Source organism: Xenopus tropicalis, chromosome 10 (assembly GCF_000004195.4).
Source record: "Xenopus tropicalis strain Nigerian chromosome 10, UCB_Xtro_10.0, whole genome shotgun sequence".
NCBI lineage: Eukaryota > Metazoa > Chordata > Amphibia > Anura > Pipidae > Xenopus > Xenopus tropicalis.
The window spans coordinates 50,072,714-50,096,559 of NC_030686.2; the positions used below are offsets into that span (position 1 = coordinate 50,072,714).

At 41.5% G+C, this 23,846-nt stretch overlaps 1 protein-coding gene across 2 annotated transcripts in view; it reads left to right on the top strand.

Moving 5' to 3' along the window:
• The window catches only part of LOC100495690 (myosin-16), a 66,247-nt gene that overhangs the window by 28,012 nt on the left and 14,389 nt on the right, over positions 1-23,846 (top strand). For both annotated transcript variants that reach the window (XM_031894659.1, XM_031894660.1), the window contains 5 exons: positions 1,932-2,018; positions 5,021-5,266; positions 12,963-13,080; positions 20,285-20,412; positions 22,905-23,101. In XM_031894659.1, the coding sequence (XP_031750519.1) occupies positions 1,932-2,018; positions 5,021-5,266; positions 12,963-13,080; positions 20,285-20,412; positions 22,905-23,101 (776 nt within the window). The remainder of the gene's footprint in view (positions 1-1,931; positions 2,019-5,020; positions 5,267-12,962; positions 13,081-20,284; positions 20,413-22,904; positions 23,102-23,846) is intronic.

A 23,846-nucleotide genomic window follows, 5' to 3' on the forward strand; every position in this document is an offset into this window, starting at 1 on the left:
AAGCCTCTATGGGAAGCCCCTCACCCCCAGCTCAGGCCTCCATAGACCTGTCAGTAGAGGCCAGACTGCAAACAGGCAGTATATTGGATTATCAGTCAACAACGAGCTTAAGGTGACAGGGCAATGCATTATGGGACCGTGCCAGTAACTCTATTAAAATAGAAATTGCCTTCTGTTGGGTTTCACCCTAATGCACTGAGTATGAGACAGACGTCTGGGGGGTATCAATAGAAGGCATATAAGGCTAAGTTATCCCAAAATTGCAACCTTCCAAGGATGAGTCCCAATGAGACCAATGGTGGTGTTTTGAAAAGGGTTCAACATCCCTTTGATAAGGAAAAACCCACCAAGATTTTCATGGCACCATCTTTTATATCAGTGACTCCCCCCCCCCCCCAACCAGTGCCTCGGGGGGAACATGTTGCTCACCAACGCCTTAGATATCGCTCCCAGTGGTCTCAAAGCAGGTGCTTGTTTTTGAATTTGTCGCCAAACAGGGCCACCTGTAGGCACCACATAGGAGCAACCAAATAACCAATCACAGCCCTTATTTGGCACCCCCAGGTACATTTAAGCTTATGTTGCTCATGGGTAAAAAAGGTTGGGGGCCCCTTGTTTTATAGGTTCCCACCACTAAGCAGTAACAGCTAAAAATAAACAGCAGCTATGGTTGGCCAACTAATTCACTCATCGCCATCTTTTGTATCAAAGGGGTGGGTAGAAAAACAAGCTAGTATCAATTGCTAAGTCCCTCCCACTACGCGGCTTCTCATAGGAACAGAACATTTATGTTACAGCTGAACTAGTGAGTTATAATCTATCCCTCGGGCTGAAATGCTAATAAATAATAACAAAATACAGTAAAGCTGTTTCATTCATGGTCTGCTTGGTCGGAGATCTCTTGTGTTTATCATTGACCACGGAGAGGTCGAAGCAATTTACCATTATTTCTGTACAATGAGGTGGGAATAAACTGTTCCTCTGCCGAGTTACTCAGAACACAATCCTCTCGGCCCGGCACTTTCCTCCTTTGCAAACCCGTGGCCCCTGGATGAGATTAAGAGAGAGGATAAGTGAACTTGCCCAGGAAGGGACCTTGTATGGAGCTTCTCTAGGTCTCCGGAAATACCCATTTAGCTCCAGGAACCCACCTTTTCAGCGTATTTGCTTCCTAATTAGGCCACACACCTTTGCCTGTACAACTACAGACTGTTGATCAGTGATCGCCAACCAGTGGCTCGTGGGTACCATGTTGCTCCCCAACCCCTTGGATGATGCTCCCAGTGGCCTCCATGAAGGAGTTTACTTTTCAATTGATGCCCTGAAGGCAAGTTTTGGTTGCATAAAAACCAGGGGTACTGCCAAACAGAGCCTTGTAGGTGACCAGTCCACATAGGGGCTACCAAATAACCAATCGCAAGCCCTCGTCTGGTACATTTTTTAGTGCTTGTGTTGGTCCCCAACACTTTTATGTCTCACAGGTAAAAACCGTTGGGGACAGTGTTGCAGAGTTTATCTAGGTTTAAGCATTAACAATGACTGATTCCATGACCATAGACCAGGGATCCCCAGCCTTTTTTACCCGTGAGCAACATTCAAATGTAAGAAGAGTTGGGGAGCAACACAAGCATGAAAAAGGTACCTGGAGGTGCCAAACAAGGGCTGTGATTGGCTATTAGGTAGCCCCTATGTGAGCTGGCAGCCTACCCAGCTTTACTTTGGGTTTTATGCAACCAAAACTTGCCTCCAAGCCAAGTATTCAAAAAATTAGCCCCTGCTTTGATGCCACTGGGAGCAACATCCAAGGGGTTGGTCACGAGCTACAGGTTGGGGATCACTGCCATAGACTGTCAGACTGCCCATTCATTAGTGCCCCACTGATAGGGCTCCAGCAAACAAAACATTAACCTTGCCAATATTATTTCTAAAAGATTGAAAAGCAGCGGTCGGACCTGGCCAACGAGGTGGACGATCTCCACGACAAGCTTGAAGAGACTGCCGGATTTGCCTCATCCCAGGTATCCCATGCTTCTTTATAGGCTGCTCTATTTCTATATCAGCATGAGAATGGACCAATATGAAGAACCATGGGGCCATTTGGGCACCGCCATTACCTCTGCTAAAATGAATGATAACACTGGCACTCCATATAGACGTTACATGAACCAGGAAGGAATTAACAGAGAGTTATTGCCCCTGTGACAGAATGACTGTGATCCAATGGGCCACAAGGTGACCTAGTGGCCCTCAGAAGGACACAATATGGTGCAATGATCCCATAGAAGGGAAAGTGTAATACTAGCCCTTCGCAGGCCCCCGGGACTAGGAGATATAGTAACCTCTTTACTATAGGGGGCGCAAGAGCAAGGCCCTAAGTGCCTATTCATATGGGTTCCGGCTGCCTCTGTACCAAGCTAACGTTGGTGGGTACAGGCCAGCCCCGTACTATTTGCACCCCTACATGCCTCCCCAGACCGTTATGAATACAGAGCTGCCAAGCCCAGGCAGAGCTGTATTCACCGGTTGGCAAATCTCTTCATTTCAATCTTCCGTAATCATCCAAAGTAAAACAAATGTGCCCTTTTTAGCTTTGCTCTCGACCCTGCACATAATATATGAGCCCTCGGGTCTCCTATACGCCCTCTAAATGCCATTTAATCCAATCAAACCTGGCTAACGTCTGCCAGGCAATTGGCCGAACCCACTCAGATATACACAGCACTGGCGCTTTTATTCCCTCCGGTCTAGTAAATATTATTCATAGGAATAAAAGAAGGAATAAATCCATTCTATCTGGGGCTATTGAATTTCCTTTTTTTTTTGTTTTTTGTTTTAACAAAATGGCATTTTAATGCAACGTCGATCAATCTCCCATTACAATAAATGCCTGTCACTTGGCTCGGGGGCTCCAGCAGTCACGGCCGGTGTAGAAATCTACTATTCACTGGAGAAAGCAGCGCAGATATTGTTCTGAAGATTTATTTCCCCCGTCGCTCCATATACTGTGTGTTAATAATTGATGATCTGCAGGAGAAACATTGATTTTGGGGAGAAAGCTGAAAAAAAAACAACTGCAATAAAGAGGCATTTGATATATGGAAAATAAATGTACCTGGTCCATAAGTATGCAAAGGGTTATACCCATTGTAAGCAGCAGTCCTGCCCTGCTTTATGGCTGAGATTCTAGCTATCTGTATAACAGAGCATTCTGTCACAGTGGCACAGATCCTATCTGATCCCCCCCATTGTAAGCAGCAGTCCTGCCCTGCTTTATGGCTGAGATTCTAGCTATCTGTATAACAGAGCATTCTGTCACAGTGGCACAGATCCTATCTGATCCCCCCCATTGTAAGCAGCAGTCCTGCCCTGCTTTATGGCTGAGATTCTAGCTATCTGTATAACAGAGAATTCTGTCACAGTGGCACAGATCCTATCTGATCCCCCCATTGTAAGCAGCAGTCCTGCCCTGCTTTATGGCTGAGATTCTAGCTATCTGTATAACAGAGCATTCTGTCACAGTGGCACAGATCCTATCTGATCCCCCCATTGTAAGCAGCAGTCCTGCCCTGCTTTATGGCTGAGATTCTAGCTATCTGTATAACAGAGCATTCTGTCACAGTGGCACAGATCCTATCTGACCCCCCCCCCCCATTGTAAGCAGCAGTCCTGCCCTGCTTTATGGCTGAGATTCTAGCTATCTGTATAACAGAGCATTCTGTCACAGTGGCACAGATCCTATCTGATCCCCCCATTGTAAGCAGCAGTCCTGCCCTGCTTTATGGCTGAGATTCTAGCTATCTGTATAACAGAGCATTCTGTCACAGTGGCACAGATCCTATCTGATCCCCCCATTGTAAGCAGCAGTCCTGCCCTGCTTTATGGCTGAGATTCTAGCTATCTGTATAACAGAGCATTCTGTCAGAGTGGCACAGATCCTATCTGATCCCCCCCATTGTAAGCAGCAGTCCTGCCCTGCTTTATGGCTGAGATTCTAGCTATCTGTATAACAGAGCATTCTGTCACAGTGGCACAGATCCTATCTGATCCCCCCCCATTGTAAGCAGCAGTCCTGCCCTGCTTTATGGCTGAGATTCTAGCTATCTGTATAACAGAGCATTCTGTCACAGTGGCACAGATCCTATCTGATCCCCCCATTGTAAGCAGCAGTCCTGCCCTGCTTTATGGCTGAGATTCTAGCTATCTGTATAACAGAGCATTCTGTCACAGTGGCACAGATCCTATCTGATCCCCCCATTGTAAGCAGCAGTCCTGCCCTGCTTTATGGCTGAGATTCTAGCTATCTGTATAACAGAGCATTCTGTCACAGTGGCACAGATCTTATCTGATCCCCCCCATTGTAAGCAGCAGTCCTGCCCTGCTTTATGGCTGAGATTCTAGCTATCTGTATAACAGAGCATTCTGTCACAGTGGCACAGATCCTATCTGATCCCCCCATTGTAAGCAGCAGTCCTGCCCTGCTTTATGGCTGAGATTCTAGCTATCTGTATAACAGAGCATTCTGTCACAGTGGCACAGATCCTATCTGACCCCCCCATTGTAAGCAGCAGTCCTGCCCTGCTTTATGGCTGAGATTCTAGCTATCTGTATAACAGAGCATTCTGTCACAGTGGCACAGATCCTATCTGATCCCCCCATTGTAAGCAGCAGTCCTGCCCTGCTTTATGGCTGAGATTCTAGCTATCTGTATAACAGAGCATTCTGTCACAGTGGCACAGATCCTATCTGACCCCCCCCCCCATTGTAAGCAGCAGTCCTGCCCTGCTTTATGGCTGAGATTCTAGCTATCTGTATAACAGAGCATTCTGTCACAGTGGCACAGATCCTATCTGATCCCCCCCCATTGTAAGCAGCAGTCCTGCCCTGCTTTATGGCTGAGATTCTAGCTATCTGTATAACAGAGCATTCTGTCACAGTGGCACAGATCCTATCTGATGGTTCAATGGTTCTACAGCAACCAATAAAAATATCCAAATATTCACTGAATATTTCTCTTACTTAGGTTGAGATTAACAAAAAACGTGAAGTGGAACTTGTGCGTTTACGGCAAGAACTGGAAGAAGCTTTGCTCCAGTCAGAAGGTACCGCTTCAGCGCTGAGGAAGAAACACGCCGCGTCATTGGTCGAAGCAACGGAACAGCACGAGAGCATGCAGAGGGCGCGGATGAAGCTGGAAAAAGAAAAGCAGAATTTGAAGGGGGAACTCGAGGAACTCGCAGCAACGGCGGAGAATCTTCAGAAGGCAAAGGTACGTCTGTATGTTCCAGGCTGGATTTACTACCTCTGCCACTGGATTTTATGAAAAAAGGATCCAGTGACAGCAGAAAGAGATTCTTTTTCCACCAAAAAAATGTAATTACCATATAGGAATCCAAGGACCGCCCCCCTAGACCGGGCCCTCGAGGGCCTATATGGTAAATAGAGCCTTGACCCTACGGAAAGCCAAGCTGCATCCTTGGATGCAAATACCTGCAATAAATGGTTACATCTATTTTTTGTGTAACCGTGACAATGTACCAGTGATTGGAAATTTCCCAAGGGCCCTGTCATTTCTATGTAAGGCATCGGCTTTTCTTGTATCGTCAGAGAAATAAATATCAATATCTCCTACATGAACTGTTTTCTATGCAGAGAAGTGCGTCTTTGACAGGCAGCTCAAGCATTGGTGCCATAGAATAGAATGCATAGAACTCATCTGTTTCCTTAAACTGTTATATTCTGGAGATAAATACCCTGGTGCTCATCTCTCAATGCTAAATTATGAAACTCAAAAGCAAACCGAAAGCAACCAAGATCTTAGGGGAAACCTACTGACCAACAAAGAGTTAGGCTAGACATGCTGCACTTGCTGTTTTGGGTTTCTGTATTAGCCCAACAATGGAGAGTGCCAATATTTCAAATGGTCTCCATTGCTTCCAGTCTTCTTCTTCTTCAACTGTGCCCATTAAAGCTTGAGAACCCAGAAGCTACAACCACCCTCGACCTGATGGTACCTCCATGGTTCGTACAGCTGGTCCACTCTGAAGATACTAGACGCAACTTACACTTTATTTGTATCAAAAGACAAATCTATTTTTAAGTATTGGGCAGAGGTGCAGCAGACCCAACTCAGAGCATCGATGCTGGAATTATGGGTGAAAACACTGCATTATGAGCAAAACACATACAGATTTGTGGTGGGAAGCTGTAGGAAGGTAGAGGTTCCAAGTAGTTTTTTAAGTTCTGTTGAAGATCTTCATCCCTGCAAAACCCATTTTTCTGGGAAGCGGAAACCCAACGAAAGGTTCTTCATATACATCACTTATTTATTTCATCTTTCCTATCAAATGTTCTCGATATTACTATTAATATTATAAGAAGAATTCGGGGATATTCAACTGAGAAATAAAAATATTTTGTGGGCTTGAAAGGAGCTTATGTCTTAGTAGAGTTGAGCTGAATATTGTTCAGAAAGCTAGTCCTCCTACCGTAGTTGAACTTTGTTCCTTGAGATGCTGTTTTTGACCATTTTCCTGCTCCCCATAAGCATGTTCCAGACCCAATTTTTTTGATAATATTAGTGTTACATTTTCAAGCAAGCTTCATGGTCTAGTAGTTTTAGAAACATTGTGCATAACTCTTCTTTGGCCAGGGCCTTGATAAAGGTTCAACTTTTGGTAAGTTCCTAACTTATGTCTGTGAAGGTTCCCATTTATCCAGGCCATGGTATAATCAACTGGACTTGATGTGATTTTCGAAGATGTTTCACCAGTCATCCAACTGGCTCATGAAATGTTGTTCATCTTTCCTATCAAATTTCTGTCCAGTCAGAACCTTCTTACTCAGCTACATTATGCGTTGCAGCTCTGAGTACTAAGTCATAACTAGATCTTCAATATGATCTCATACCCATGAACCTAAACCTTAAATGCCTGAATAAACATATGCGTGGGTAAAACAAACCCAAGAGTCTGAGCTGGAACATTAATGTTCTACAAAACACTCTCCATTAGTCATTTCTATAATGTGTATGAGATCTGCTTATTTCTGCTGATGGTTAAGAAATGATTCATTTCCAATGAATCATAAGCCACCTGTCCCTTGTATATCAAAGCGAAATCTTTACATCTCTATGGCATTCCAGAAAACCATCTGTTCCTTAAGAGGAACTGTGTATATATAAACAATTCACAGTAACTTTAATTATTACATTCAGCTGAAGAGAGTTTTGATAGCACAATGCCGATCCCACAAGTAGCAGTCCTATAAAGTGACTTTACAAGGGGGTGATTTACTAATCCACGAACTCCGAGCGTTCGTTCGATCAGACCGTTCGTATTTTCTGCGACTTTTTCGTACCTAGTGTATTTTCGGCGTTTTTTTCGTTATTTTGAGCGACTTTTCTTGTACTGTGCGTTAAAAATTACGCGACAAAATCGTATTGTCGCAATGAGTACGAAAGTTTCGGATTCATTCAAGCTTCGTTATGGTGACTTTCCTTTGCCCAGGTTGGAACAGCTCAGTGCCATTGATTCCTATGGGAGGCTTCCAAAATCATGCACAGAAGGATCAAAGTTGGAAACGTTTTCCTGCATTTTATGATCATTCGGATATGAAATTTTCGTGACTTTCGGATCGCCAATACTTTTTATTATTATTATTTATAATTATTGTGACTAACATGATATTTTTGTAAGCATATTCGTGATATTTGTGATCTTAAGAAATTATCGTATCCAGTCCGAATTTTTCCCATTCGGGATTCGAACATGTGTTTTAATGAATCGGCCCCTAGATGTCTCACTCACACATTTCTCTAATGGCCGACAATGGCACAATCCAACCAGGTCAGTTGGCTGCACTTGAAATTAAAATGAATGAAATGAGTCCTTTCGAAACTTTAGATTCCAACCAAATCGATGGAGAAGACGCCGAGCGTGCCAGATGTAATCCATCAAGTAATTTCATCAATCATAACTCATTTCTGTATTAATAAGGATTGAAATATCTTGATAATTAAGCGGAGGGAAGTTATAGATTAGTTGCCACTTTCCAGAAGAGAAATATGTGATTCATTTAGCAATGCAGAATACAGACACTTTTATCGAGTGACCTTGTGTCTAATTAGCCTTTTCATCAAAGGTTTGTTGTACATAGGTAATGTGAGATTCCCCACACATCCTTTTGTCTCTATAACTTCCATCTAATTTAGACGACTTGACATCCGGCCGTTAGTTTCAGTCATTACTTGCAAAGTGTATTGAATGTTGATATTAGTTTTAATATTATATAAAGCGTTCAGGGGATATTCAACTGAGAAAAAAAAATGCTTTGTAGGCTTGAAAGGAGCTTATGACTTAGTAGAGTCGACAGGTCCGTGATGTCAGGATTCCCTCTGATCTGGTACGGTGGTCACTCCTCTCCTAGCCCTGAGTCTACCTATGCCCTACTGAAACCAACTTAAATACAGGAGAGATGGGTGTTTTCTAGAACTTTCTAGAAGTCTCTCCTGATTGGTCCATCTGAATGACGCTAGCACATATCAGTCAGTTACAGGAAGTTACCCACCTCTATTTTGGATATTCCAGTTGTCTCCACAAAGTCTGTCCTTCCTCACTAACTGATTATGCATATCACCAGGGATCCATTCACTTGGTTCCAGTGTCCTTGGCCCTTTGTTAATGTTAATTAGAGTTTAGGTGTGACAACACCTTTCCCAGACCAGACCAGTACCTTTGTTTTCCAAATTAGGAAACCCCTATTGTTTGGACCAGACAACAAGGTGCTAAGTTAATTAGACTGTTTCCTCTACTAAATAAAAGGTTTCATTACTGATTAATAAAATATTGGAACCCATATCTATATTTTACAAGAATCTTACAACGTTCCAGACCTAAATTGTTTGATAGCATCTCTTCTTTGGTCAGGGCCCCGATAAAGGTTTAACCTTTGGTAAGTTCTTACAGAACCTTATGTCTGGGAAGGTTTCCGTTCATCCAGGTCATGGTATATCTGGTATGGTATAACTGGACTTGATGTGTTTTTCGAAGACGTTTCATCAGACATCCAACTGGCTCATAAAAAGAGTACAGATCTAGAAAAATATTGGCTCATTAGTCATTTGGTCAAAGTTTCAGTAACATCTATTCTCCCCAAACTTGTTTCATAACATCTCTTCTTTGGCCAGGGCCCCGATAAAGGTTCAACCTTTGGTAAGTTCCTACAGTACCTTATGTCTGTGAAGGTTTCCATTCATCCAGGTCATGGTACTTCAGTAGTAATAAGTCAAGTCAACTGGACTCGATGTGTTTTTCGAAGATGTATCATCAGACATCCAACTGGCTCATAAAAAGAGTACAGATCTAGAAAAATATTGGCTCATTAGACATTCGGTCAAAGTTTCAGGAACATCTATTCTCCCCAATTTTCACTACCTGCCCCACAGTTTGGAAATCACTGTTCCACGGCATATCCAAATTATTATGTAAAGAACAGAAAGTTCTGTTGTCACCTAAACAGATATAAAACTTTCCAACAATCTAATTAAGAAACATTTACTTCTACCCGTAAGCTCCTGCTAAATGTCAACTACATGTCAACAAATGCACTTGACATGAACTTCCAACAGCAAATCCATTGCTACTTGGATCTTAAAACCTAGTTTTAATTAGTTTTAATGTAGACATCAATAAGACATTATCGATATCTTGCTAAGGGAGCAAATTAGCTATCAGCTCTAACGTATTCTGGGGCAGAGGTGCCCGTCTTTGCCACTGTGGGACCTACTATGTCATAAAACCCTACCTATTCAAGTTTTACTGTTCCAGTGACAACACTACAGTTAATTACATTGTTGTATTTTCTCAATTAATGCATTTAAATGAACATTACCTATTCGATTTTTTTAAATGTACAATATGGAGAGCTTGATTTTATGGAGAAAATTATGGCTAATATTCTGATGTGTTCTTATGGTCCCCAGCTCTATACCAACTAAGAGATAATAATCAGCTTTTTGGCCACCGTTCTTCCAAAGGCTCCAGGCCGCTAGAATGGGTTTGGTCAAATGAATGGTTGCATTTTGTAGTCATATCCCATTTGTACTAAAAGATAGGCCTTTGAACAGTTGGCTTTATTATCAAGTGAGCATAATGCACCATGAAGACAAAATCTGTAGCTTTCAGCAGGTAGGTAGGGTAGATTTATCGAGGGTACAAATGTGACACCTCAGCAACTACCTAGGTAGCACAGGAAAGGGGATCATTACAGACTGGATTATTATTTTGTCATAATTAAGATGGCCGGCATGATGGTGGAAGGTTATGGCTGTTTTGTTGAAGAGTGCCGTCCTAGATCTGATTAATCAGGACACTGTGTGTGAAATTTTGGTGAGTGGTTGTTTGGGGACGCTCCATTATCCCCCAAAATCTTACTGTTAAGCACCCTGCTAGTACTGTGCATTCTCCCCTCCTTAGATGTTCCAGGCCAATACGTGGATTCCAGGGTTCAGCACAGGTTGATGCCATAATTCAGTACTGGGCATAACTGTAGTTCAGAGCCTGTCTTTTGTTGCTGGAGGGTTTCCACTGGTTGTTTCATCTGTCACTTTGTTTTGGTGTCTTCTTTAAATTGTGTTTCTTGTAAGTTTACCCTTGGCTAAGACATTTTTTTCAGGTCCTGCTCAAGCCAGTTATTGACTTGCTTACAATTCTTGCCCCCTGCACCAGCCCCTTGGCCTGAGAAGACTTCATCTTTGCCTTATACCTACTTGTACCTCACCGTTTCACTAAACTGAATGTTTTTGTGGCCCCAAAAGTGTGTTGGTTAAGATCGTTGCTCGTTGAGGTCTCCTGCTTTACGTACAGCTAGTTGCCCTTTAAAGTACATACTATAAGAAAATGGTGGGGGTATGAATAACACTGTAGGCTTCATTAATGATGAGCGAATCGGTCCCGTTTGCCACACAAATTTGCAAAACTACTAAAAAAAAGTGAAAAACTCACGAACAATGTGCAACAATTTTTAGGTCTGACTTTCTTTCTTACCAAATGCATTAAAGTCAGTGAGCGTTTCTTCTCACTCCAAATGTGTTAAAGTCAAAGGTGTTTTTTTTGCTGTAACTTTTTTGTCTCAGTTGCATTTTTCTTGGTGACTTTTTTGTCTTGGCAAATTTTTTTCTGTGGTAAAATGCAGGGTTTAGCTGTGAATCCATGCCTGCCAAATTCGCTCATCACTAGTACGGAAGCATAAGAGTAGAGCTAGTTGCCCACTAGGGTACAAATATAGTAGAAAATAACTGTAGGCTTCATTAGTTCACTGTCTATTAAGTACAATATAGTGATGAGCGAATCTGTCCTGTTTCGTTGATAAATTTGTGAAAAGTAGTCATGAGCAAATCTGTTTTGCTTCGCCGAAAAATAAGTGATTTTTCAAAAGGTTCGCGAAATGGCGAAAATGTCACACATCATTTGACACACACAACTATTTTCTTTGACGCGGGTGACAATTTTTGGTCGTGAATTTTGTCGTCCACTTCATGAAATGCGGAAATTCGCCACAAATCCACGTGCCTGCCGAAAAATGTTTCCCTCACTAGTGATGAGCGAATCTGTCCCATTTCGCTTCATCATAAAATTTGCAAAACGTCAAAACAATTCACGAAACGTATGTCGCGCAAATGTTTTTTTTTTTGCCGCTCGCATCTATTTTTTGTTGCTCGCGCTTTTTTTCCCGTAACCGCGCCCAATTTTTCCGCGACAAATTTTCACGGAAGTTACACAAAACAGTTCTCCAATGGCGAAATGCAGAAATTCGCTGCCTGGCAAAAAAATTCGCTCATCACTAGCCATTACTACTGGAACCTATTGAAGTCAATAGGTAATTTTTTTTTTACATGTGACAATTTTTATGCATGACTTTTTTTTTGCGGCAACTTTTTTGCCTCAGTGAATTTTTGCCAGTTTCGTAAAAAAAATTGCAGATGGCAAAATACAGGACTTCTCTGCGAATCCATGCCTGCCAAAAAAATTCCCTCATCACTAGTACAGTACTGTGTTGTAGCTGAGGGGTTACTTTGATTGGGCAGCAACTATAAAGAATGAAGATTTCCATGCTTTTACCTCCTTCACAGAATATGTAGCAGAAAAAAACTTGACTTACTATTGTTAATGTAACAGGTTTTGAATTATATAAAGATCAAACAAATAGAAATATCCAGAACTGAGCAGCCAGGACCAATAATACATCAATGTTGCAGAGCAGGAAACACAAGTCGGACGCGGTTATTTGCCGGAGCGCAATGGGACAGTGATGAAAAGTGTTTTAATAGGAACATGAAAAATGATGTTGTAGAAGCTTTGGTGTGTGTCTCTGCATGTAATGCATCAATGCAGAGATGAATATCAGCGCACAAATGACTTTCGTACTTCCGACGTCATCTCGAATGTCGGCACGTGCGAGCGCCGCGGTTGTAACTGAGAAGCTGAGAGAGCAGGAAACGCTTTGCCTGGCGGTGCGGGGAATTTTAACATTTCAGCAACCCACAAAACCAATAGGAGTCACAGAGGCGTGAAATAGATTGGAGGAAATTCACCATCCTGATGATATTTAATCAGAACACCGGAGTTCCACGCCATAGGACACTCCCCGTGTGATTCACTCTATGATATGTAACGGCTTCATTAATCTGCACACTAGTGTGCAAGGCAAATATTTCCATGTGTTTGTGGCGATTCATAACCTTCCAAGGTTTCACCCTGTAAAACTGACTCAAATCATTCTGAACTGCTCTATTTAATGGCCCAGTGACAAACTGCCACCTTACTTGGTAGGGAACCAAAGAAAGAGAACCCTCCGACACTAGTCTTAACACATGAGGGACAACCGTTGATATTTTTTCTGTGTTCACAGCTGTCATTTTTGTCCAATTTGAAATATTAAATTCCTTTTTTTTTTTTTCTGGCTAGACGAGCAGCGATGCCCAGCTCCGGAAGATGGAAGATTTGCTTTCGGAAGCAAATTATAAAAACGAAGAGCTTCAAAAATTGATCACAGATCAAAATAATTCCAAGAACAAGCTGTTCGGTATGTATCTCATTCTTCACGGGGGGTTCCATATTGGATGAAAAGAATAAAATGACACATTTCCTACTGATCGCTCCTATAGGTTGTTCAGTTCAGTAGTCATTGTTGGGTAACCACAGATAATAACACACTTGTTAGATTCTCTATTGTGGGTTTCTCAGAGCACTTCAATACAAGAGTTGTTAGAAGACACTCAGCATCGGCTCTTTCTATATATCTATTTCATATACTTCCACCCCCCCCATTATTTGGGCGCCATCATCTGAAGGTCTCAGATATAACATGACCTGGATGAATGGAAATCTTCATAGTCATGTTCTCTATTGCAGCGGTTCTCAACTTGTGGGTCGCCTAAGACCATCGGAAAACACATATCTCCGATGGTCTTAGGAATTTGAGGAACTATATTAAAGGGTCGCGGCATTAGGAAGATTGATAACCACTGCTCTATTGTGAGTTTCTTAGAGCACTTCAATACAAGAGTTGTTAGAAGACCCTCATCATTGCCTCTTTCTATATATCTATTTCATATACTTCCAACCCCTCCATCTGCCATTTGCTGTCTTGGGATGAAGAGCCCAAGAACCACTTTATTTAAGCTCATCATCTGAAGGTCTCAGGAAGAACGTCTTTCATTTGTCCATGAGGAGGAACTCTCTGGGCTCACAATAATTGAAATAATTACACACAGAAATTACAGTTGTTAATGTCACACGTGTTATCAAGTGTTTTTTGGAATGTCTTAATGGCTCAACCATTATATAACATAGCTCTGTGTATCACAAACATACGATAATTAAGTGGCCTTTGGCAAGAAACCCACACTGGCAGCTCAGCATTGCTCAATATGGTGTTCGCTAGTTTAGTTTAAGTTTAAACTGACAATGATTACATAGGTGTGTAGTCACTAGAGGCAACCATTACCACCTACCTAGTTCATATAGTTACATACATTCATTGTCCTGCAAATCCGGGCCTCATGTGTTTCTGTGGTCTCTAGAATAATCTTGAGATTGAAATGCAGGAAATGTAAAAGATGAAAGTAAAATGGTTGGCTAGTCATGCACCTTGCCGGGCTATTAAACCTGTTAAACATTCGCCAGCTGAAATAACATGAATTGTAATGGTACGGGATGAGAAGAGACACATACCAGTGCATATACCAATCAGCAGAAGCTATAGAGCAGTGGTTCTCAACCTTCCTAATGCCGTGACCCTTTAATACAGTTCCTTATGTTGTGGTGACCCCCAACCATAAAATTATTCCTGAGACCATCGGAAATATGTGTTTTACGATGGTCTTAGGCAACCCCTGTGAAAGGGCCGTTCGACCCCCCAAAGGTTAAGAAACGCTGCTAGAGAGTCACAGAAGCAATGTGTGTTTATGTGTAGGGAGGGGGAAATGATAAAACACTGAGAGGCAGGTTTATTAAAATTCTAATTTCCAATTTTTTTGAGTATTTTTCAACGTGCATGTTCTACACCTAATTTTCCTCGAGTCTGCCGCGTTTTCATTTCGACAACTCAATTGTCAAAACAGCTTCTATTTAAAATACCTCCTATATAAACTCGACAGCTTTTAGAGATTTAGAGAAGTTTTTTAGTTTTTTAAAAATACTAGGAAAGGGGAATTCAAAAATAATCACGATCATGATTTTTTACCGCAAAATAATGGTACGTCCTTCAGAGACCTTCATGTCACAGGCAAAGCCCATAATATGAGATGACATTAACCGTAATGTTTAAAGTTTAACAAAGTATTGGTGAAAGAAAAACATGGCACCCAGAAGTCTATCACTTATTACAACCTTGAGATTTCAGACATAGGGAATCCCTAAAGGACAGGCTTGCAGGTTTTCTAATTCCTCGGTCCACTTTGTTGCTCTGGCAAAAAGCTTTTATTCTTATACAGTATATCTCATCTCAAAATCCTCCGCTGTTTCAAACCAATATCACCTCAGCAAAAGACAAGTCATAGAGAAGCAAGGTCATTGCGGCTCCGTCCAGTCACGAGGTTTCCCCGTTCAGACCTCTGTCCCTTTCTGTATTATTCGCCTTGCGAGGAAAAAATAATGGAAAATGCAAATATGGTGGAGAGATTTATTTCACGAGTCAGAGAAGAGTCTGATTTGTAAGCACGGCCAACTAGATGCTTTATTCAAAATTCAAAATGGTAGATTACCCTGCTAGAGAAATGCCCGCTGCTGAGGTTAAGGCTGTAAAGCAGTAGCGTGCCGCAGTGCATACAGATTTGCGGGCTGGAGGAGTTTCAGAGAGCTTCTAACGTTAAATAGATACTGTTATATTATTTGGCGAAAAGTGTTGGTCTGCTTCTGTAGGGTAAGTGCCGAGCTGGGCTCAGGTCCTCTTCTGCTTCCTCCTGGCCTACAGTGGCCCAACCCTGAGATCAAATACCCCCATATGGCGTGTTGCCTGGACTTTGAACTGTCTGAACCCTACTTCTTGGCTTCACTGTGGCTTTCCCATTGCATGTTCCTTTATTTGGCCCTGCCTTATTATGCCTACCTAGTAGTAATGGACGAAATGTTTTGCCAGGCATGGATTCGCAGCAAATTTCTGCGTTTCGCGAAACGGGTGAAAAAGTTTGCAGTGGAAAAATTCAGCACGCATCAAAAAATTGTCGAAAGAATAGTCGCGGGCATTAAAAAAAATTGCGTGTCCAAAAATTGTCGCAAGAATAGTGGCAGGTGACAATTTTTTTTCCGTGTGACATTTTCGCCGTTTTGCAAATCTTTTGAAAGATTCGCAAATTTTTCGCCGAAGCAAAACTACCTAGCTGCCTTATTATCTACCAAGCCCGCAAGAGCCATTTAAAAAAACGGATCCCAAAGAGATTCCATATTGACCCAATTTATTAGGGTACAGCCACTTTCACATACCCTGGCATTGGTAAATGATCCCTACTCCGGTGAGCATGATACAAGGAGAAAATTACTATTCTAAACACTGCCTCCTTAGACTGAAGCTTAAATTCCTCCTAAACTGGAGGCTCAAATAGAGTATTCATACTGCCCCCAAAGCAGCCGTATAAAGCAACATCTTATTGGTTGCTATGGGTTACTGTACCTGGGCAAAAAAATAAATATATATATATGGGAGTATTTGTCCTGAAATGTCCTCAGTACATTTTACGTTATATAAGATGGATATGGCCATACTTATAACCCACATAAAACATTTTTTATCAAAAAAGATTTCCAGGTGAGATTTGATCACCGTGGCAACATACATGGATGTGAGAGCAAATTTAACACACTTAGGGGGCCATTTACTAACATTTAATTTTTTTCCACAATTCCTTTTTTCCTCAAAAATATGATTTTGTCATGAAAAAAATTTTTTTTTGCCATTTATTATGCAACAAAACTGTAACAAATCCAAATATGTCACCTAAAAGCTGTGGAGATCATGTAGAAGTCAATGGCAGGTGTCCTTTTTACAACTAGAAGATCTTTCTTTGCTTTGTGGTTTTAGAGGTTTTCTGCTTTTTTTGTTGCTTGAATTTGAATGTTGCGTTTTTTCCTCGTCCTTCTTCATTTGTACTCTTGCCATTTGAATCTCTCCATAAAATGACTAGACATACACGTTTCTTGCGGAAAAGAGTTTAGTCACGGTTTCAAATAACCCACGAAAATCCAAATGTTGATAAATCCGTCCCCTATCTTAGGGCAACATTTATTGAATTCAGTTTTTAAGCTGAATATTCAAGATTTACGAAGCGCAAAAAAAGATGAATATAAAAATCTAGCACCTAAAATCTGCCAGGTTCATGTAGAACAGTGGTTCTCAACCTTCCTAATGCCGCGACCCTTTAATACAGTTCCTCATGTTGTTGTAAGCCCCAACCGGAGAGGAGCGGTGTCTCGGTTTCTAAGACCATCGGAAATATATGTTTTCCGATAGTCTTAGACGACCCCTGTGAAAGGGTCATTCGACCAAAGAGGTCCCGACCCACAGATTGAGAACCGCTGATGTAGAACCCAACAGGCTTCACATCTTCAACTATTTTTGAATTGAAGTTTTCGAGATTCAAAAGTTGGCAGATGGTGTTTTCAAGTTTTCTTTTCTCACATAGGAGCAACTTTTTTCAGAGTTTCAAATTCGGATTTAAAAAAAACTCTCAATACAGTATGTATAAATGATATATCTGCCTTCCAGTGTTCAAATGAAAAACGATCTTGGTGAATTTCCTATTCTGTTCAAAGTTTTGTTTCCTATCAATGGCTTTACATTGCACGTCTTAAGGTGCCCACACACAGGCCAATTGTAGCTGCCGATATCAGTCCCTTAGACAGAATTGGCTGCTTATCGACCCGTGTATTGTCACTACCGACGGGCCTGCCCGACTGATATCTGGCCTGAAATCAGTCAGATATCGATCAGGCAGGTTAAAAAATGTAGTCGGATTGGGGACTGCATCGGCTCGTTGATGTGGTCGCCGAACGACTCTGCCTATACCCGTCGTTATAATTCAATCGTTTGGACCCCAGGCCAAACTACCGAATTAGCCTGGATTCTCCCCTAAATTGCCCACCCGTAGGTGGGGGATATCGGAAGAAGCGAGCGGATCTGAAGGTGTATGGCCACCTTTACATTGTGAGGGTCCGGTCAGCTCCTTATAGCTCTTTTCACCCTAAATGTAATGGTTCCTTCTCTTCGCTATCCTGTAAATAAACTCTGAAGGAAACATTTCAGTACAAGCACAAGTATGATCCAAACACATTCCTGGGAATGTTACCGGTCGGTCTCTCCGATCTCCAGAGTAGATGAAGTGTAGGAATGAGAGAGGGGCTTCCATTATATCTATACATTAATACCTTTCAACTTCCATCTATTCAAACATATCAGTAATTTGTTTTCCCGAACAAACACAAAACAAACAAACCTCCATCCCCTGGCAAGTATGTTATATTTAGCAGCAGAACGGCCAATCCATAACTTACACGGTACTGTCATTTCTTGGAAAAGAAAATGCATAACATCTTTACCTCATTAATTTTTATATCTTGGCCTCCCCTGTCTGATGTCGAGCTTGTTCATCATCTTGATGCAAAAAAAAAAAAATGTAATCTGATGTATAGGTTTTCGTTCGGAGACAATACATCCATGAATCCAAATTAGTTCGGCTTCAGCCGAACATCAGTCCCCCCCCCCCCAGTCTCTTATCAGCAAAAACATAAAAATGTCTTTTTTGAGATTATGATGGTGTCAAGTTCGAAACTGGGGATAAAGATTCATGAAAATGGCACTTGATTTTAATATATAAAAATATTTATGGGTATTTAAAAAAAAAAAAAAACTTGGATATACTGACACAATCAGGGGAATTATAAAAACGCAATCAAGGTTCATAAAACATCGCTGTAACGAACAGGTAAAATAGGTACAGTGAGCAAGAAATGTCCCATTCATCCTACCTATTGAGCAAATGCTGCAAAATGCTAGTTTTTCTTCATACTGAAACATATAGACATTGAGTTAACAGTCACCCCGCTATAGTTCCAGGGGTACCCAGGGCACAAATAAGCACTCACCCCAAATCCCCCCCTAACTGGCCTTCAGGCTGGGCCCCCTTAGCCCATAACAAGGTTACAGATATATAGAAACATTGGGGTAACAGTCACCCCGCTATAGTTCCAGGGGTACCCAGGGCACAAATAAGCACTCACCCCAAATCCCCCCCTAACTCCAAGTGACAGAACTGAACACAATGGAAACTGAGAGGCATTCGCTCTCCTGCTTTCTCTGTTGGTTGGGAGACAGTAGAACAAACTGTAGAACAAGTAGAATCAAGCAGGGAGTGAAGATACTTTTGTCATTTTTGTCAGTTTGTTTGAGGTTTCCCCTGACTTTCCCAAATACAAGCCCCATCATGTTCTGGGCCCTTCGCAGTTCTGAAACAGAGGTGCAGTAATTCAGTCCCTGAAGTCTGTCCCGACCCGCAACAACCAAACACCCAATCATAACGGCTGGGGGTGAGAATGGAAGACAAGTTTCGGCAGCTGCATACATTACCATACATTCATCTGTCTTTATTATCGCTGGCAGCTACATGAGATTGACGATGATGAGAACGGACCGCAGATAGGCTGTTGACAGAAGCAGATGTCTAGAGCGCTGACATTGAGTCTTACTGTGCATAAAATATAGTAGACACCAGATATCAGCAATTTGTTGGAAGGGGATATTACAAGACAATTGCGTAGGACAATTCAGGAAAAGTTAAAAGTGGATAGTGTAGTACTGGGTTCAAGATGAAGAACCAGTTCTGCTCATTCGCCCCTTCTGCTCTTCGATCATGATCGGTAACCCAAAGGCCAGAACAATTGCCAAGGTCCCGGTTGAAGCTAACACTTCTGCCTATAACAGCCACCTTTGGCTTTAGGTGGAGCCCTCCACTACTTGGGTACCACCAGGTATTAAAGCGAGAGGACCAGGGCAAAAGGTTCTGACTAAGCAAGGGAACCAGATTGTCGGATGAGGACTGAGGCAGCTTACAAGAATTGGAGTCAGGCAGGTTGAGTCAAAACCAGAACAGCAGCGAAGTACAGAAGAGAAGTCAAGTAGGCAAAGGGGGTTGGTCCAGGCAGAGTTTAGTCAAAGCCGGGATACAGGCAGGAGTCAGAACCAGATAGAAAGAATAGAAATTGCAACCAAGAACTAGGCTAGATAGACCTAAACCAGCGTGGAAGGAACTGAGCGGTATCTATTGGCTGGATAATTGGAGATTTAGAACAGGTATGTGGGTAAATAGAGACCACCTGTAGCCTTCATTCCTGCTTGGGAAACTAAGGATATTATTGAAGTGAATCATGAACCCATATGTCTGCTCAAATAGGTGAGAGGAACGGAAGTTGCACAGCAAGCAGTGGGTTCCTGGTTCAAACCCAAGCAGGGTGTTACACTTACCCACCATTTACTACCCCTCCTATTTCACCAGCCCCCTAGGCAATTGCACCGAGGCACATACATCTTCTGCCTACCCCTAGTTCCGGTCTTGGGAAAGGGTCGTCCTAATATTTTGATGCACTTGAGACTATTGACTTGGCCATCTACTTTCCAAGTGCATAAGATTGTGATAACAAACCTTTCCTATCAGCTCTGCATTACAAATAAATACCCATCACAGAATATGGGAGCACTTTTGTCTTTAGGAATTATGACAAAGCTATTTTATTTGCAGTAGAAAACAGCGATTTGAGCCACCAAGTGGAAGAACTGGAGAGCAGGATTTCTCAGCTCAACAGGACAAAGCTGCTACTAGCATCTCAAACTGAAGATCTAAAAAAGCAACTTGATGAGGAAACTAAGGTAAAGGGTCCCCAAAATATTTATCCAACACACTCCGGCCTTTTCAACTGGTCATTTTTTCTTTTGTATAGTTTTTGAATTATTTGCCTTCTTCTTCTGACTCTTTCCAGCTTTCAAATGGGGGTCACTGACCCCGGCAGCCAAAAAACTATCACTCCATAAGGCTACAATTGTATTGCTATTGTTACTTTTTTCAACTTACGTTTCTATTCAGGCCCTCTCCTAATTATATTCCAGTTTCTCATTCAAATAAGGCCTGGTTGCTAGTGTAATTTGAACCCTAGAAACCTAACAGCTGTTGAACTGCCAAACTGGAGAGCTGCTACATCTAAAAAATAAATAATTCAAAAAGTGCAAGTAATAAAAAATGAAGATCGATCGCAAATTGTCTCCGAATATTACTCTTTACATCATTGTAAAAGTTATTGTTAAGGCGAACATCCCCTTTCAGATGGGGTTTTTGCCTTCCTCTGGATCAACTAGAAGTTAGGCAGGTTATATATAGGCATTATGGTTGAACGTGATGGACGTACGTCTTTTTTCAACCTAACTTACTGTGTTACTATATAAAAAAGCTACAAGTGAATACACAGCCATATTTATCTCAGTGTTTTTGCTGACGTTCTTCTCTGTACCGCCATAAAGATTAAGCTTGAGTAACCTAATAGAAAGGTTTTTTTCCCCTAGACAAACTGTGCAGTTGGTATAAGCTCTTAATTAATGGATCCGGCTCCGATGTATAGAATATTGTGCTCAACAAACAATCTGCAGAAAGTTGTTTCTTACACACAAACATATTTTCCACTTCAATAGCTTTACAGCATTACATTTGTCTTAGAACGTTGTTCTGGCAGTGGATGTAGTTCAGGCATCTCTATAGACGACGCAGCAGCATTCATACTGGAACTTGCCTCTAAACAATGCAAATAGACAGCGCACCTTATTAAACCATAAAATTGGTGAATGTCAGTCTTATTTATTAAAAAATGAGATGTGCAATGGAATTATTTTCAAATCTCAATTGCTCGATTTTATTCGATTCGGGTTTATTGATGCCAAAAAATATTTGTAACAGAAAAAGAAATATTTTTGAAATTTATTATGCAAAAAAACCATGACAAATCCGAAAGCAAAAATATGCCATCTAAAATCTGTCGAGATCATGTAGAGAACAGGAGAAATCCCTTATACAATTGGAAGATCTTTCTTTGCTTCATGGTTTTGGAGGGTTTCTTTGATACTGGCTTTTGCACGACAGTTCGGAAAAGTCATGGTTTTAACGTTTTTTCCGCAACTTTTTTCCGTTTGTGCTTTTTCAGTTTGGAGTTTTTGATAAATGACTGACATTCAGGGAATTGAGTTTAATGTGGTTTAAAAAATATATAAAACCACTAAAATCCTAATTGTATTAAATCCCCCTTAATTTCAAAGCAAACTATAACAGGGGTGGCCAATACGTCGATTGCGGTCCACCAGTCGATCCCCCGAGGATTTCTGGTGGACCGCGATCAAGCCGGGAATGTGGAAGTGCTCATTGAATGCATATGTACGCTGCGTAGCGTACGTAGGCCGCACTTCCGCGTTGGTCCCGTCGATTACAACCGGAAAGAGTCTGGCCACAGCTGATCTATAATTTGCCCAAGATTTTGTAAAAATTAATGGAAGTTTACATTCAAGCTATTTTAAAATTTCAGCTTTCTGAAACATTTCAGGTACTGAAATTTTTGCATTTTGCATCAAAAATGAAATCCAAAAAGCAATTTTAGTGCGGTCTGCATGATTTACTACAATCTTACAATTTTGTTTAGTAAACATGTTAATTGAAAAAAAGGGATTTGATGTATGCCTAATGTCTAGTCCCGTTTCGCATCACCAAAAAACGGTGAAAAATCCACAATCAACGAAAATGTTGTGCGTAAATAAAATTGTTCTGTGCCTAAATTTTGTGTTACATGGCGAATTTTGTCGCCCGTTTCGTGAATTCATCCACTGATGATGAAACGCAGAAATTTGCTGTGAATTTATGGCTGAATTATTTCGCCCATCATTACTAATGTCAAGTCAGAAATCCCTATCTGTTAGCCAGTATATTTTACCACTGATACCAGCAGCGCTGTTTACTCTATGTGGCTCTCAGTGACCCAGTGGATCCCAAAAACTGGAACATAAAAATATACTGCTCAAAAATGAATATCTGTACCTCAGACACAAAATAGGTGGCTTTTATCAAAATCTAAAAAAAAATGTTTTCCCGAAATGAAGCATCAAGCTACACAAATATAAATATTAGTCTCCGAGGGGCATTTATAAATAATCCTTCGTTGATTCCTATCAGCTGCCTTAGTATTAAATAGATTTAGTATAATAGCAAACAAGCGGCTTTATAGGATCCATTTATAATAATATGGTATAAAGCTTCCACAGCATAAAAGGACCCATAGCAGAATTTTACCAGTTTTTAACTTGACCTTAATCTCTCCTCGAATTCCAAGGCAAAGACTACAGCATTGGGCAACCTGGGCAACCTCAAGCTTGAGTGCGAGTTGTTGAAAGAGCAGCTCGAGGAAGAGCTGGAGAGCAAATCCGAGCTCCAGAGACAGATATCGAAACTGAACAGTGACAACACCCATTGGAGAACGCGTTATGAGAATGAAGCAATACACCGAACAGAGGAACTGGAAGAGACGAAGTAAGAAACAGGACCTGCAAATCTGACTATAACTCACTCATAAGTTGCCATTAAAGCTACTGACATAAGATTTTGAAAACCGTATCTTTAGAGCAGTGGTTCTCAACCTTCCTAATGCCGCGACCCTCATGTTGCGGTGACCCCCAACCATAAAATTATTCCTAAGACCATCGGAAATATGTGTTTTCCGATGGTCTTAGGCGACCCCTGTGAAAGGGTCTTTCGACCCCCAAAGGAGTCCCGACCCACAGGTTGAGAACCAATGCTTTAGTGTTACTGTTACATTTCTGTGGAGGCGAGACAGAAGACAGTATATATATTCATCAAGTAACTCTTTATAACGGAGGCTTGATACCTGCCGCAGTATTTTCAGGCTTAAATAAATTCACTTATTTACAAAGCCCTCTTTCTCATCTCCTCCAATTTGTTAGGCACCCTCTAATGAATATAATCACTAATAACTTTAGGCCTAGGGACACTGTCTTTGAAGAATCTCCCTGGGGTCCTTCGACCCGGGATACCTTTCATGGAAGCTCCTGAGCCACCATCTTTAAAGAATTCCTAGAAGTTCAATAGTCAGCCTTTGTGCACAACAAGACTTCCGTTGCATCCTTTGTGGTGATCAAAAACCAGCATATGCGCAATACCTTTAACCAGCTGACCTCATTCTACTGCATGTGTCAGTCCTTGATCTTGTCTAGGAACCCCATGAAGATTCTTCAAAGATGGTGGCTCGCAAAGGAGC